This window comes from Panicum hallii, chromosome 9, assembly GCF_002211085.1.
Source record: "Panicum hallii strain FIL2 chromosome 9, PHallii_v3.1, whole genome shotgun sequence".
NCBI lineage: Eukaryota > Viridiplantae > Streptophyta > Magnoliopsida > Poales > Poaceae > Panicum > Panicum hallii.
Window position 1 is genome coordinate 62,506,114 of NC_038050.1, and position 16,327 is coordinate 62,522,440.

A 16,327-nucleotide genomic window follows, 5' to 3' on the forward strand; every position below is an offset into this window, starting at 1 on the left:
ATTCCAAGGCAGCTGGTTTGGCAACAACCAAGAATGAAACTAGCGCAACCCAATCAAACAATACAGAATATAGAGCCTACCAGAAAACAGTACACGTGACAAATGCTTTGCAAACCATAAGACAGGAGGTGAGAAAGAACCAAGCTCTGCTTAGTGTTGTTATAAAAGAGAGCAGGGGCTTCACATTGTTAAAATGAAAGCACTTTGATGAGCTCATCTAAACTGCTATTCCTCCATCTCGTCCTCTGACCCATCCTCGGTTTCTTCTTGTCCTTCTATCTCTTCCTCAGTTACTTTCCCTTTCTTCCCCACTGCTCCCTTTGCCACTGTAACATGAATAAAAATCAGGACAAAAACAAAAATGTAACCAAACATCTAAGATTGACTTAAGGTGGACATTACAACATCAAAGAGAACTCACCAGGCCAAGGGTATAAGACATCTCCTGAACATAGCCCAGCCTCAACTTTAACTAGGCGCATAGTCATCCTTGGTCCGATCTCCTGGAGTCTGACAGCGCTTTTCCTTGATGCCTGGTTTAATTTGTCAACATCACTTGGTAGGCTTACCGTTGCTGCTTCATCATCTGCTTCACTTTCTGATCCATATCCAGCTCTTCTGAATGTGAACACAAGTAAATGGTTTATTACACAAAATTAAATCCAAGCAGCAAATAGGTGTGTTACTGTGTTACTTATAAAATTGCAATGCCAAGCACTAATATTTGGATCACCACAGTTACCTCATCTGAAAGCAAATAATACTTTGAGTAAAAATAATCTGGACGCAGCAAACTAAATCAGTAGTTGAGTGGGACAGGATCATTTCAGGTGAAAAACAAGACATTCCACTGAGGCAAACAACCAGAGAGCATTTCAGGCAAAAGTTGGAGTCGAGCTGGTACCAGGTAGTGTTTCCTAAACTTCTGATGCCTCTGACTATGCATTATAGACATTGCAGGGCTAGTGTATTCTTGCACGAACCAATCTTTCAAGGAGCTAAATGCAGGTGATTCTACTTATTACCCATTTCTCTGCCACACTAAATCCATTATCTGAAGTTCAATACCTGCTAAGTGCTGAGTTTTGGTACTTATTTGTTTCTTATGATTACGTCTTTTCACTTTATTCTCTGGTTCTTGGGTGCTTAAAGCCCTAAACATTGTACATAGTTTAGGTAGCTTTCTGATTAGCTCATCATAACCATAATATACACTGCCACACTGGCAGGGTCTCTCAATGGAGTGACATCTCTAATCTAAACTTTAACTCTGGGTGCTATTCTTTTTTCAAGAGAGTACACCGAAGACACACACATTCAGAACACATGTAATGGAGTAATTACTAAACTATTACTATTTTGCATCGTGTTGATCATAAGTTTTATTCCTTCTTTCAGCTTTATTATTCCTCCTGTTCTTTGCTGAAAACAAATATATCACATTTCCTGAAAGTTTACAAATGCGTGCAACATATATAGTCCAAGCAATTCTAATTTCTAGGAATTCCACATAGGTGGTTACAGCAATTTTATCTGGAAGCCTCTCTAATTTTGTTTGTAAAAGAAAGTATTTGATGGTTTTATTCACTGTAATTGACACAATTTAGCATTTCAACCTGAAGCTTTTATGCTCAACTGTCTATGCTATGTCACTGTTGAGATCATCTGTAGGCTGTAACTTTACATGTTCAGTTTAGCATGGCATACTATAGCTAATAATGGATGAATGGATGACCTGCTCAGTTTGCTTGGCCCATGGAGATTTGAGATTATGATGAGGACTGAGGAGCCTCTTCTTACATGAAGACCTTATTGTGTGCTAGTCGAACAGTAACATGTTGGATATAGCACGTGCACATAACTTATCAGTATCTGTTTGCAAAATGTCAAAATAGTATCATACCACCATACAATTCTTCTGTCCTATTACAACTTGTAACCTAAATGACAACACTTATCTGTAGCTGTAGTTGCTGGCTGCAATGCATCAGACTCTTCTTAGAGTCAGTTATGCCATTAGTTCTATCAGCACACTACATTTTCCCAATTCTATGCTCCACAAACACTTCCTTTCAGTAATTTGCACTTAATTGAGTCAAATACTTTGAACTTCCTGAACATTAGTAACTAATGCCTAATATGGAATTTATTATGATCAATCTTATTCAGATGAGGTCCCAGCAAAAAATAAAGCACCCACTTAATATTGGTTACACTTTGATAGAGGCATACGACAATACGCTATTACACAGCATGTTTCCAAATCCTTACATGAATATTTCGAATTCTGATATGGCAAAATGGACTTTGAAAAGGATTCTTAAAAAAATCGCATTGATATAAAATGGTGTATTTCATGTTATTTCACTAAACCCTTTGCACATCTGCCAATTGTTATGTGCACCCTCCATGGCCCAAAGAAGGAACTTAAAAATGTCACGATAATCATGTGCACCCCATATAAGAGTTTAAATTTGTGCTGTCAGCTATCATGGTTTTCCATGCATATCAGCATTTCTGGATAATTGAAAGTATCTCATTGCAATATAATGGCAAAGCAGCACTTACTTTGTAACGTAATCGCTAACATCTTTAAAGTCTCTTAGATCAGGAACTTGATTGTTCTGCACAAGCTTTCTAATCTTGCGACTGACCCCAACAGGCTGAAGCTTGATGGAGTAATGCCGGAAATCGATAACCTCCTTATCCTTATCATATTTTAACAATAGAATCCTTTGACATGCTGCCAGCTGGACCTATTATGCCAAACACAGTATTATTATCAGAATATGCTGGTACAAAAACATCAAGTTCCATCATGTTTCCATTGCCCGATACTTACAGTGCTTGGGTCAACGGCAGGGACCATATGCTGAAAGTACTCGACCAAACTCTCAAAAGGGTTGCCAAGACCTGAAAACCCGCTGAGCACAACCTGTCCAATCCATGAATTCAATGTAAAAACAAGGTATCAGTGAACAATATCTTCTTCAAAACTATGCTTTATACAAAATTCTCCAAATTAGCGTCATATACCAGAGGCGAGTTCTTGAATATCCCCGGTGGGCACCTCGGCCGCTTCTGGGAGTTTGCAATGTCCGCCGCAAGCGCATACTCCTCTATCTGAAAAGTGAAGGTTGGGCCCTGTGGCGATTTGGCAAAGCGCAAGTGCGGCAGGCTCTTAGGGTTCGAGAGGATCAAGAAATGTGTGACACCCAACGGACCAGCAACATTGATGAAGTCCTTGAGGTTATTCCGCTTCTTCTCCTGCCAATTGTTTCAACTTTCAAGTGTAAAACACCAATGTTCCAGGTTGGCAGCTTGTGAGAATTGAAATAAGCGCAATCACTCATCGATTGCTCATGTAAGCTAGAGTAGGGCATAGGGATAGGGATGGACCTTTAGATTGAGAGCGGTGTAGGGGAGCATGACCTTGCGGAGGTCCTGCTGGAGGTGGCGGAGCGTGGATGGGAGCTTGCCCCGGGAGAAGACGAAACTCTTGGGGATCTTGGCGCCAGTGATCTGGTCGACGTTCGCCAACGCCGCCTTCTGCTTCCGAAGCGTCGTCGCGGGGATCCGCGGCCCGCGGCCTCGCTTCTTCCCCGGCCCGGACCTTGGGTGACGCATGGCCGCTCAGTTGGAGGAACACACAAATGATTGCACCCAAGCCTCGATTAGGAGCCAAGTAATCTCAATCTTGCCCTCTGAGGAAGAATAACCATGGACGAATGAATGGATTGGGTTAGTAAGGTATCACGGTCCACAGAGCGCGTGAATCCACGAGTAACGCCGCTCGTGGAGAGCAAAAACAGCTCGTGGCGACAGGGGAATACATCCAGTGGAGCTAGAATTACTTACCAATAAGAGACCAGTCGACGTCCCGATGGAGAACGAGAAGCGGCGGCGGTGGACCGAGGAGCAGCGAGCGGAGGAGCCGGCGAAGAGGGGCGGCGGGGGTTTAGGATTTGGTCATCGGAGAGGGAGGGGTACAGGGTAGGAAGGAACTATGAATAGTGGACCGAGGCCGCCCGCTGACTTGGGCCGAAATTGGCATTGTGCAGACCAATGGCGGAAAACGGCCCAGTAGTAGTTTGTATGATTATCTTTTGACTACATTTAATATTTTCCTAAATTATATACATCACTCGCGCTACAAAAGCGCGAGCCACCACCTTGAAGCCGTGCGGTGGCCATTTCAGCCTGAAGCATCCCAGGTACAGCCCAGGGATGGCTCTTCCATCCTTCTCCGTCACGCCGCCGTCGTTCTCCTCCGCTGCCTCGCCGCCGCTACTCGTTTTTTCAGGATTCGGGTTGTTGAGGTTCGGGGTCGGGGTTCGCCGATGATGTTCCCCGGTTGCAGAGGGAGGTCTCGGGGTGGTGGTGGACCGGCAGTGGCGATGGATTGTGGGCGGGACGGCTAGGCGGCGGGACGCTGCCGGCCGCGGTTGTGGAGGACCCCCGATGAGCGATGGAGGTGGCAGGAGCGTCACGGCGAGGGTCCGGCAGAGGTGGGCGATGGAGGCGCATCTGGTGGCCGCAGGAGCCGGATTAGTATAGGGTGGGGGATGGAGGCGGATTCTGCAGCAAGAGCCGCTGGAGACAGAGTTGGCGGGCGGCGCGGGGTGAAGGGCAGGGTCACAGGAGATGAAGTTGGCCGGTGGTGCGAGGGTGAGCAGGATCGGCGGTGGCAGCGGCTCTGAGGGAGCCTTTGAAGGCGGAAGTGGCCGGCGGCGCGGGAGCAAGTAGGGGCGGCGGCGGCGGTAGCGGCTCCGAGGGCAGGAGCCCTCAAAGACAGAGGTGGCCAGTGGCACGGGGGAGGAAGACGAAGCCGTGGTCGTGGGCCGCCCGGCTATGAGGGCTCCTTCAGAAATGATGCATATTCGCACCCCGAATTCTCTCCGCACTTTACTATCAAGAATTCGAGATGATACTTGGGGGGGGGGCAGAGATCATGTTGTGGTCGGGCTCGAGCTGTCCTTCATCATCATGATGTTGCAGAGACTAGCGAGCAATTGCTTGCATAACAGTAATTCGTGCCGGAATGTCAGCGCGCACGCATGGGTCAAGCGGTAGGGAGGTAGTACAGCCGATGACTATGAGCGTGGTTGGTCAAAAACTACGAGCATGGTTGTTCGGTTGAGTGCTTGTTTAGAGATGAGCAGCGGTTCAGAGATGAATGCTTGTTCAGTTGTTCAGAGATGATGAATTTATGTACTCTCTTGTGTTTACCTTCCATTTCTGATCTGGTTCTGTACCACTCAGGGGTGAAGTTAGAGAAAACATGAGGGGGGTGCACTACATTGCTTTAAGGTTTGTTTGGGGATGCATAGCTTCTAATTTGAAGGGTGCATAAATGGTGAAAATTTGATTGTATAAGTATTTTTGATTTTTTTCGTGAGTGCCTGGGCACCCAGTACTATATACGTAGCTTCGCCTCTGGTACCACTTGTGGTGCTGGTTTGCCAAAATAAGAGCTCCCTTCGCAAGATGCCAATGACGATGCTGCATGAAGTGATGAGGATGAACTCATCGACCATGGCAGTGGAGCCGAGCACGATTGGCCATAGACCCATCATGCCAATGCTGCTAGAGAACTACAGCTGGGCGAAGCACTCCATCGCTAAACAAGCCGGATCAAAGGCGTGGGCCGGCAACAAGAGCAGCCCATGATGGCTGTATGGCCCAAACTGCGTCGCTACCCCACATCAACGAACCCTGGCCGTCCGATCTGTTCAACCCTACTACTTATAAGCCTCCTCCCCGGCGCCTCCTCAAAACCCTATCGTCTCTCGCGGCGCAGCCACCCACCACCGAACCCAGCGGAGGAGCCCAGCGAGAGGCGGAGGAAGGAGGCGATGGCGCGCGGCGTGGCGGCGGGGGCGAAGGGCGGCGCGTCCGGCGGGAAGAAGAAGGGCTCCGTCACCTTCACGATCGACTGCACCAAGCCCGTGGAGGACAAGATCATGGAGATCGCCACGCTCGAGAAGTTCCTGCAGGAGCGCATCAAGGTCGCCGGCGGCAAGGCCGGCAACCTCGGCGAGGGCGTCACCGTCTCCCGCGACAAGACCAAGGTCACCGTCACCTCCGAGGGGCCTTTCTCTAAGAGGTATACACCACAACGCTTGCTTGTTCGTCCACCCAGATCCACGCATTCCTAGCTCCGGCTACCGATTTTAGGACATAGTATGGATGTATCGTGCTGTATGCGTTCCTATCCATGCGATAGGGGCTGAACTGGTCATGATTGACCACAGGATTAGGTATTTGGTTCTACTTAGAGCTTGGAAAATTGGTATTTTGGTCCCATTTTGCCTTGCAGCTAGCTAGTGAATCATTTGGTGAATATGCAGTGAATGAAACATGGCTGCAAAGTAAGGAAAGCTTAGTTGGACTGGGAGGAGACACTTCAAACATGATAGTATTTCCTAGCGCTTCAATGGATTGGATGCTGTACTAGCACTCTAGCTGCACTGCGGCTGCATATTTACACACTGGTTATATCACTGTGTCTGAATCGTATTGCGGAGATGTGCCTCTCGTTATAAACTGTATCATGACACAACAGTCATGCAAGTAGGATGTTAGCTAAACTTACACGCCTTTTTCAATGCAGATGCCTATTGCTAGAGTACTTTATACTAATTTATTCTTGAGTGGTATTCCGTTCATGTCTAAGATGGAACCTACCTCACTGTTGACTGATCACTAGTTATTTGCTTGCACCAGTTGACCACCATGTTCTTGGCTCCTATAATGCATTGTATATTGCAGCCTTGTAGGCATGCTCAAATTATGCTCTAGCTCCTGTCGAATGCTTCTATGCTTTCATTTCAAAATAAGGTGTTGTTTGTTCAGTTTCTGAAGCTCTTTTGCTCCATTCTCAGGTACCTGAAGTATTTGACCAAGAAGTACCTGAAGAAGCACAACGTGCGTGACTGGCTCCGGGTCATCGCGTCGAACAAGGACCGCAGTGTCTATGAGCTCCGGTACTTCAACATTGCTGAGAATGAGGGTGAGGAAGAGGATTAGGCGCACTACCTTATCTATGTGTTGTGAACTTTTGGATGTGTTGGAACAGTCTGCTGTAGCCTTTGAAGGGATATGAGTTTTGATGTTTAAATTGGTCTTATGATGTGTTTTAAGAGTGGTGAACTTCTCTTGTGATGCTTAGATAATCCGAGTCCAAGAATTGTTGGTTCTTGCTTGTCTCTGAATCATATCATCAGCGATGTATCCTTCAGTTGTCGCTATGATTGTCTATCGAACTTGTTATCAGTATGGAAACTCTGGTTCTCAAGGCAAAGCGTGTGCAAATGGAAGTCGATTTTGATTGCGAAATCACCCACTTTCCAGCTTCCCAGGGGATCGTGCTGCCGAGCTGCTGCGTTCAGCCGTTTCCCCGTTTGCTTGCAGCCGTGCCCCAATTGCTCAAGCCTTCTCCTACTCCGTGGCTCAGATTTGAGTTGGGACCGCACCATGTTCAGTTGCGGCCATGCTGGTGTAGTTCATAAGCAAAAGCAATCAATTACTATTAACGCATTTAGACCTGCAATGGTATTTTGCTACCCAATACTGTGACACTCACCCAACGTCTGATTACTTGTGCTTTGATTTCATTTACACCACCTCTTACCGAACAGAATGCTACCAATCTTTCGTTCTTGACTTGCTGGGAGTGAATAAATCAAACCAGATGAACACACGTCATTTGACATCAAGTACAAGTGGGAGTATCCAACGTCGCTCACAAGTCACAATGTCATTCAAAGTATTGAACAGTTATTTAGAGGAATGTCGACAGATACAAAGATCCTTCTGAGATCAATCGAACCAAAAATGCAGGAACAGCGCACTCAGCTACAGTTCACTACTAGCATTTATTGGTGGAAAAAAAGATTTAATCTCCATTGAACATGTGCATAAGTTCATGACCCAAAATCTAGTTGGCAATCTGTCTAACTATGTTCATGCAAGCGCCGGGGTGGGAGTGCAACCAGTGGCAACTTCAGATGTCTTCGGTACAGAGCTGTACTTCTTTGTGATGAACCTGACATATTTCATTAACCAGTTGGATCATTAACAATTCCGTTCATACTGCAGATGTAAGTCTTTACACATTCAAGATTAGCGCAAATGTACATTTACATAGAAACTAAGTATGCATCGAGGATGTAAAAGGCCAGAACTTATACTTTTATCTAAAAAACCTAGCAACTAGGTTCAGTTCATAAGAAGAATGCATGGAGGAAGCTATTACCTGGTGAGACAATTGAAATTCAGTTTAAGATATAGATGAGGATATGAGTCCAAGAAGCATAATATTTATACTACTTCAGTTTGCACAGGATTTACAAGATAATGCAGGGATATTACTTTGATGAATATTTCATGCTAATTGTTTGATTTAGTATGATGCAAAATTCGAGTTTCCTATGCAAGCATGTGTTGAATACTTATGCATACTGGATGACTCACAGTATTATCTTTAGAGCTTACACTTTGTGTGTTGACTATTTTATATCCTTTACAACATATGGGTGCTCAGCTCAACTAGTAATCTCAAACAATGAGGGTCAGAGACACATACCTGAAGAAATCTCTCCATAGCAACTCAAACATTAACCAATTTGTCCCAGCATCAGATGTGCCATCAACATTTTTGGATGTTGACCCAGAAGGAATTGCTCTGAGAGGACAAGAATGGCTAATTATATACAGAAGCAAATTTATATCACGATGAACTTATGTTTAGCGAGCTTGCATACCTAGTAGCATGCTTCTTCAACTCTTCATACATGAACCGTGGAGAGAGGCAACCTGTAGCAAGCCATGGTGAAATTTTGCAGGAGAAATTAGCACCATATATGCTATCTCGGGTATTGCTTTTGTCTGATTTGTTTTGCTGCATAGAGCATTCTGCAGCAAACTTCTTCAACCTCTCCAGGGCCTCTGTCTCGCCACCAATGAGAGTAGAACCAACAGCAGGTTTCGAGTCCTACATGATCAAAAAATTAAATGTAGAGATCAGGATGCAGTGCAGAAAGGAGTACAAGAATGCTGAGGAGAATGGGTCTTTGGTATGGTCTGCAGAAAACTATGCCCTTGGCACTAACAGAAATTATTCTCACTATACAAAAGAGATGATCCTATCACCAGTGCCACTGTTCACATTAACAACTGATCAGTCTTTTTTATTTCTTTTGGTGGAAGCAAGACAGTTCAGCATCACTTCCAAATTAATGTTGAAACCCCTTTAAGATGTTAATGCAGCTCTACATATTCTACATAAACAACTCATAGGTGCATAAAACTACAGGTTTATGGTGTCCTAAATCAAGGGGGCTCCGTATAATGACAGCACCAGATGCAAGAGACCAAATGCATAAGTTGCCAATGACATAATCCCAAAGCTCCAAAATGTGAAATCATTTTGGAGATGTCATGATCGTGAAAAGCAAAGCTAACTGCTAATGCAGATCCAGGTGAGACAATGATAAACAATTCAATTCCAGGAAGAGTGGAATTTGGCATTTCTCTTTGAGACAAAACCGCCTACTTCTTTTACCATCCTACAATAAAAATTAATTGTAGTACTGTTTTGTCCTGGTCTACAAAGACAATCCTACCACAGCTGAGAACAAATATGTATTGGGAGACAGTAAGCACCATACCTTCATAATAGGACCATAACAACCTAATAAACAAATAAAAAGACCAATTTTATATCCGATTTCATTTAATGACCACCAAAGATTCAGTGTACCTAAGATATGCCAAATAATTGATTCCTTTATAAAAACTAGCTAAATGATCAACGGCACCACTTGAAAACATGCTATAATTAGCAACTTCCATCCGCTTCTAGCTTTACAATTTACTGAAAAGTAATATAGAGTGAGCTTGTACTTGATTGTTAAGATTCTAAACTTAGCGAAAGATCTAAAACGTAAATGCACCACAGGATAGAACCTAATCAGTATATCAAGGGGCCGACTGACCTGTGCCATGGCAGGTGGCGTAGTAAGCCCGAGCTCGGAAAGCGTGGGGATGTCCCCAGGCTCCAGCACGTTCTTCATGGGAACGCACTTAACCTCCTCGGGTGCCTCGAGCACCTTCCTGACCTCCAAGCCCTTCACGGCCTCCCTGAAGCCGCCATAGTTGGATGGCATGTCCTCGAGGCGGAATGGAAGGTCTTCCACGTGGTAAAGCGTGCTACCCCAGAAGTACTTCACGTTGATGCCCTCCTTCTCCACGGCCTTTTGCACCCTCTCCTCGGCGCGGCACTCGTCCCGGGACACCTCCCCGTGCGCGTACACGGTCTCCGCGCCCGCCGCCCGCGCGAGCTCGGGGATGACCACCTCGGGCCTGCCCACGCGCACCACCAGGTCCCCGCCGCGCGCGCGGAGGCTCCGACGTAGGTCGGCGACGGAGTCGAGCAGGAAGTTGGCGCGGTACGGGCCCGTGCGGTCAAAACCCGAGGGTGACTTGCCGAAGTCCCGCGGGTCGAAGACGAAAACGGGGAGGAGGGAGGAGGACGCCCCGGCCGCGGCGTGGAACGGCTCGTGGTCGTGGAGGCGGAGGTCGGCGCGAAACCAGACGAGCGTGCGGCGGCGCCCGGCGGCGGCGGGCGCGCCGGACGGGAAGGAGCGGGAGAGGCCCGGCGTGGAGGCGGTCAGCGGGGAGATGACGGAGGAGGAGGCGGAGTTGAGGCGGGTGGCGTGGCGGGACGGGGACTGCGCGGCGGAGGGGTGGAGGCAGACGGCGAGCGTGGAGATTTGGGTGGGCAGGTGGATGGTGGATGGGACGGAGGCGAGTGTGGGGGCGGTCGGCGCGCGGATGTTGAGGGAGAGCGAGAAGGATGCGAAGGGGAGGAGGCTGGGTTCGTCGCGCGGCTGGGCGCCGGCGTCGGAGTCGGAGGCGGCGGCCATGGTTGGTGGGATGCGCGGAGGAACGCGGGGAGGGGAGGCGGAGCAGATTTGGTGTGGATGAGGGAGTGAGGGGGGTGGTTGGAGTTGGAGTTGGAGTCAGGGAGCGGGGAAGGTGGTGGAGAATTATGGACCCCCACCAACCATATGGTTTACCCGAATGCAGATTGGAGCTTTTGTCACCAACCCCTTCTGGCCAGATGTCAACTTTTCAAGGGCAGAAATTTAACAAATTCTGTAGTTTGTGTAAACCAAGGACTTTTTTCATTTGAAAACAAAACAAAAGTTGGTGTATAAAAAATAAAGACTGATTCATTCCTTTTTTCCCCTGTATCTGTACGTACAAAGTCCATGTTTGAACATAGGCAAGTCGATCATTTTTTTACCGACAGTAACAGTGGTCATTTGGATCCGTCCTCGATACATATTACATCAGAGACATAGGATCACAATCACTGCAGCGAAAACAAATAAATAACATACAACTACTGTGGCGTATCAAAATTCCAAAGCTCTGGCGCAGGAGCTCATAACCCTAATAAACTAGTGGTGTGAAACCTTTTCCTATGGCCTATATGGGTCATGATGAAACCTGTTTTCAGTATGAGAAAAATCAGTGTACACTCTTCCTGGTGGGCACTCTCAACACGGTGTGGTCATAAAATTCTGATGAGGTCTCCTTTATATGTCTTCACTTCTCAACACATCAAGCAACTGAAAAAAAGACAACTGCATCACCACTTTCTTTTATGTGAAGTTGCCCCCTTTGATTGTTTTGAAGAGGCTTTCTTTGCATTTTGGTTTGGAGTTACTCTCTGGATAACCCTTTTCGGTTCATCCGGCTTCTGATGGGGATCAACCTCCTCGTACTGTATTGGCTTAATGATAACACCGGGCTTCTTAACAATCTGAAAATTAAGGGAGGTACAACAGTGAAATAAAAGCATATCTTGATCAACAGACACTTCATAAATAAATGGCACGAGTGTGTACTCGCCACTAATTGGCTATTACCAACTCAAAAGTTAGGCACTGAGACAACAAGACAATGAGCAGGGAAAAAATTATCAAGATAGGGCTCTAATCATGTCACTATTCACCATTCCTGGTTGCACATGTAAAACAGGCTATATTGCACTGTACTTGAATAAAATGTGAATCAGACAAAGCAATACCAGATAATTTCAAAGTAGACTATTGAATCACTGTTCGATTAGACATCCTCAAGTATTTGTACAAACTCAATAGATCTTAGCAGTTCGATGTATCAGTGAGATGCACATACCGCAGGTCGATTGAGAGCAGAAACTGATATCGCTGGGTTGAAATCAGGTCCAATAGGCATACGGATGCTCTGCTCGTACACATCTTTCGAAGTGTAAGGGAAAGGCAAATTCCTCACTAAATACTTCTCAACCTGCAAAGTGCAAAGGAGAAAAAGTTATAGCTCGTTCAAGCATTTCTTAAGAAGAAACTAAAGAAATGTCTCACTTCTAAGTATCCAAGCAGAAGGAAACGTTACATCTAGATATGCTCATTCCAGAATTATAACAGAATGACAAAGGAACAAACTATAGATAAACAACAGAAATATAAGGCACACTGAACATGTTGAATATAACATATCAAATAGACATTTACCTTCTTATCCACATGTTCAGAAATAATAACATGCTTAAGCTTTGAGTCCTTCCTCCTCTTCAAGGCTTCTTCTCTATTCCTTTTAGCAATTTCATGTTCTTTGATCATCCATGATGGAAGTCCTTTTTTCTGTTGGATGTCCGTCCACTGGCCCCAGCCAGGAACAAGAGCAGGTTTTTCAGGTTCAGGGTTCTCTTCATTTAAAACTTCCATTTTGTCCTTCTCAAACTCAGCTTCAACATCATCACCAGCAAAAGCCTGGCGTATGAGTTCAGCTTGCGATGGAAGTTCATAGCTTTCCTTTGTATCAGAGATAGTCAAGAAGCCCTCAACCATCTCTTCCTCTGAATCTGAATCAGGGTTGTTATCCCATTGCTACTTAGAAACAAAGTGGAAAACAAAATCAGTGAAATTCAACTTGATCTACACATAAGAACCACGGATCATAATTAAGGCAAACCTTGGGATTTAGATCTACAATAGAAGGAGCCTGCAATTTGGATTTATTGGTAATGTCATTGTCATTTCCTTTGCTACTCTTGACCTGGTGAAAACAAGAGTCCATGAGCTTAAAACAGAGCATGGCAAGGAAATAAATAGCTGCGAATGCAAGTATAAGTACCGTTTTCCAGGAATCACCAGCTAACATTCCAACTTCAAATGTTGTCTTCGGGCCTGGATTTTTCATGATATCATCGAAGCTCTACATAATGCAACAACTACAAATCAGATTACAGCACTGTAAATCACACGATTTAATAACTTGAAGGTATAAACATCTTACTCTGTAAAGATCATTCTGTTCATCATCCAATAGTGCAGTCCCAAGTTTTATATCATCTTGCTTTGTAGTTGCTTCATCGTCGCCCAAATGTTGGGCAGGGTCAGAATCATACTCACTATCACTATTCTCAGTTTCTTCTAGTTTTTGCCTCTTATTCACATTTTTGTGTGTATTTTTGGCAGGCCCAAACGTTCTTTTACCTGTCACCTTAATTAAATCTTCATTCTGTTCAGTGTTATCATCCTCCAATTTCCTCAAGGAATCGTCATATTCTTCAAGGGCTTGTCGTGCTTCCTCATAAGCCGCATCCTCCTGCTTTTTCATAGCACGCTCCTGAAGATAAGCAGAGAAATGTGATCATGGGGATGACCAAATCACAATGATGCTAACAAATATGCTTTTGCTAAACAAATGCATAAAGGGCATGGGTAATGAAAGTGCACCATGAAAGGCAACGAGAAAACTCCTGAATTCGGTATCTCTTTATCTTCTTCAAGAACTTTGAGAATCTTTTCTTTCCCTCTGTTTAACATTTTTGCTTCTGAGTCGTTCTCATCATCATCATCATCTGAACTTCCCTCACTGCTAGAATCATCTTTCATGGAATTCATTTTTCTAGTCAGAAGAGCATTTTGTTGGAGTTGAGCTGCAATAGCAGCTCGTGTGCCTTCATCTTGAACAGACAATCCACGCTTGAGGATTCGTTTTGCCCATTTCGATGTATTCTTGTGCTTCAATGTCATCCTTTCCTGTAAACAATATTAATACGAATTAACAATGTTTTTGGGGAGACAAACGAGGAATTTATCCAACAAGACAAAAAGAAATGGGCACGGATTTACCTCTGCGCGTTTGAATTCTTGTTTCATAGCATAATCTTTGGCAGCTTCAGGATCTGCCTCAAAATCTGCTGATGCTGCCTTCAGTTTATCCTTCTTCAACATCCGGTGATATGTCCTGGACTTGATCTTCTTCACACGTTTTGCTTTCATCTCATGACGAAATAGAAGGCTGCGCATTTTTGCAAGGCGGTTTTGGCGTTCTCTCACATCTTCAACATCAATCTACATAAGTTCATTTTAACTTATTTAGCAAAGAGTGTTCCAAGGCTTGGAACATGCAGCATAACAGTAAACATGTTCGACGAACAAAAACGGAGTAATCAGCGCAGTTACAGTACCTAGTTAATTCAATAGAACTGATGAAGTGCAATGAGATCATCAAAATACCTTGTTAAGTTCCAGGATTTTGGCACCATCATTCTTGTGTGCCTCCATTATTTCAGTGCTTCGTGTAATCTCAGCAATTCTCTTCTCAAACTCAGTCCTTGGTTTAAATTCATTAGCAATTGCCGCAATAGTGTTCACACCCAAGTTGGAATCATTTTCAAAGAATAGCGTAGGAGCTTCGCGGTTGTGCTTCACTTTTCTCTCCCACTTCGTGAGTTCACCCCTGGATGTGTCATACGTCACGCGACGTTCAAGCTTCTCCCTCTCCACTTTTGGAAGTGGGGCTGCCATGACCATTGTTTTTTTCTCCTGCTGCTGTAGCCTCTTCCGGACCTTGCTATACCCAGGCTTCCCCTGGATATTATCCAGGAGATCATGAATTGTGACAGGTCCATCTCCATGCTGCAATGGCAGCTCCAATGGCTGTTTCCTCTTCTTTCCTGATTTGACAAAGTATTTCAGATTTTTGAACCACAAAAGATATAAACTAACTCAATTTTGACCACCAGCTTCAAGTGAAAAGGTGATTTTTAGCGTACATTTTTTTTGAGTTTTAGTCTTCTATTCATGAGAGCTACAACATCGTTTAGCAAATGACATTTTGGCAGGAAAGAGCAGCCCTTTCAAGCCTTCAATGAAAGATCCATCTCTGTATGCGATATGTCTATGAGAATCTCTCATATGCAATGTCCAAAGATTAACAAAAAGTTTACCATCAAAGGCTTCTCTAGGCATTCCAGTCGTCTCCTGAAGTATTCTTATCTGCTTCTCCTCATCCTCACCATCGTCATTTTCATCTTCCTCCATATCCTCGCCTTCCTCCGAAGGCACATCCTCATCCTAAAACACAAATGCGAACGCAATTCAGCGCAAGTACCAGACCAACTCAAATGTTTAGCAACGTCGCTTCAATATTTTCGCCGGTGCGCACTAAAACACTTTTGTTTTCCTTTTTTGCACGGCAAATCGTGTCGCGGCTAGTTAGCAACTCTGCATCAAACTCTTAAACGCACAATAGAGAAGTAAGGGGGTCACCGCACCGCCTCGGAGGCGTCGCTGTCGAACTCGTACTCGTACTTGGCGACGGCGTCGTAGCGGCCGTTCTTGCCGGCCTCCTCCTCGGGCACCCCCTCCTCGTACTCGTACACGTCCTCGGCCCCCACGTCGGACACCTCCTCGTCGTCGGAGCCGCGGGTGGGCGCTGGCCCCATCGCGTCGAGCTCCCGGCGCATCGTCGTAGGGAGGCGCGGCCCGTGGCGCCGCTTCTTCTCGGGGCCGCGGGCGGGCTTGGCCCGCCGCATGGCGGGGTTCTTCGGCATTGGAGCGAGGAGCGGACCGGCGGAAGGGCCCGGCGGGGCGGAGAGGGAAGGCAGGGACGGCGGCGTTGCGCGGGGACTTCGACGGGTCCCGGGCGTGTCGAGCGGCTGGCGGCTAGGGTATGCTCGTGAAGAGAAGACGGCAAAACAAGAGATGGGCTTTCAGAGTGTTTTGTGTTTGTATTGGGTAATTGGGCCGGTACTGAAGTTTTTAGAATTGGGCTTAAAAAACTAGGAGGAAACACGCTGGAGCCCTATGGTGTGATTGGTTCACTTCCGCGCGCAGCCTCGAGACATCCAGGCCCCCAGCGGCCAGCCAGGTGCAGTAGCCTTCTGTTTGGTTGGTGTTTCCAATTGTTCAGTTGCCCGGATGAAGCGTGTCCGACTTCTTTTTTCTCCCCGCGTACTCGCTGCGCGCTCGCCGCTGCATGT

At 45.9% G+C, this 16,327-nt stretch overlaps 4 protein-coding genes across 5 annotated transcripts; 1 reads left to right on the forward strand and 3 right to left on the reverse strand.

The window, feature by feature from the left end:
* Positions 1-52: 52 nt before the first annotated feature.
* LOC112874035 (peter Pan-like protein) lies at positions 53-3,972 on the reverse strand. Of its 2 annotated transcripts, none has more exons than XM_025937186.1 (7): positions 3,859-3,972; positions 3,400-3,704; positions 3,037-3,267; positions 2,843-2,935; positions 2,569-2,756; positions 422-615; positions 53-326 (listed from the first exon to the last, which is right to left on the reverse strand). In XM_025937186.1, exons 2-7 carry the CDS (start codon positions 3,625-3,627, stop codon positions 226-228), a joined length of 1,035 nt encoding a protein of 344 aa, XP_025792971.1. In that variant the 5' UTR covers positions 3,628-3,704; positions 3,859-3,972; the 3' UTR covers positions 53-225. The 2 variants fall into 2 exon arrangements, with proteins under 2 accessions (XP_025792971.1, XP_025792969.1); XM_025937184.1 differs by having other exon boundaries at positions 422-618.
* A 1,803-nt stretch (positions 3,973-5,775) lies between these two features.
* On the forward strand, positions 5,776-7,284 carry LOC112874038 (60S ribosomal protein L22-2-like). The gene is made up of 2 exons (XM_025937189.1): positions 5,776-6,106; positions 6,885-7,284. Exons 1-2 carry the CDS (start codon positions 5,856-5,858, stop codon positions 7,027-7,029), a joined length of 396 nt encoding a protein of 131 aa, XP_025792974.1. The 5' UTR covers positions 5,776-5,855; the 3' UTR covers positions 7,030-7,284.
* A 447-nt stretch (positions 7,285-7,731) lies between these two features.
* On the reverse strand, positions 7,732-11,032 carry LOC112874037 (blue-light photoreceptor PHR2). The gene is made up of 4 exons (XM_025937188.1): positions 9,999-11,032; positions 8,766-8,995; positions 8,588-8,686; positions 7,732-8,047 (listed from the first exon to the last, which is right to left on the reverse strand). Exons 1-4 carry the CDS (start codon positions 10,926-10,928, stop codon positions 7,966-7,968), a joined length of 1,341 nt encoding a protein of 446 aa, XP_025792973.1. The 5' UTR covers positions 10,929-11,032; the 3' UTR covers positions 7,732-7,965.
* A 185-nt stretch (positions 11,033-11,217) lies between these two features.
* On the reverse strand, positions 11,218-16,029 carry LOC112876783 (U3 small nucleolar RNA-associated protein 14-like). The gene is made up of 11 exons (XM_025940960.1): positions 15,620-16,029; positions 15,293-15,419; positions 14,580-15,019; positions 14,193-14,414; positions 13,794-14,099; positions 13,351-13,683; positions 13,189-13,269; positions 13,027-13,110; positions 12,567-12,941; positions 12,211-12,342; positions 11,218-11,833 (listed from the first exon to the last, which is right to left on the reverse strand). The coding sequence occupies exons 1-11, from the start codon at positions 15,896-15,898 to the stop codon at positions 11,660-11,662; spliced, it is 2,553 nt and encodes an 850-aa protein (XP_025796745.1). The 5' UTR covers positions 15,899-16,029; the 3' UTR covers positions 11,218-11,659.
* Positions 16,030-16,327: the final 298 nt, after the last annotated feature.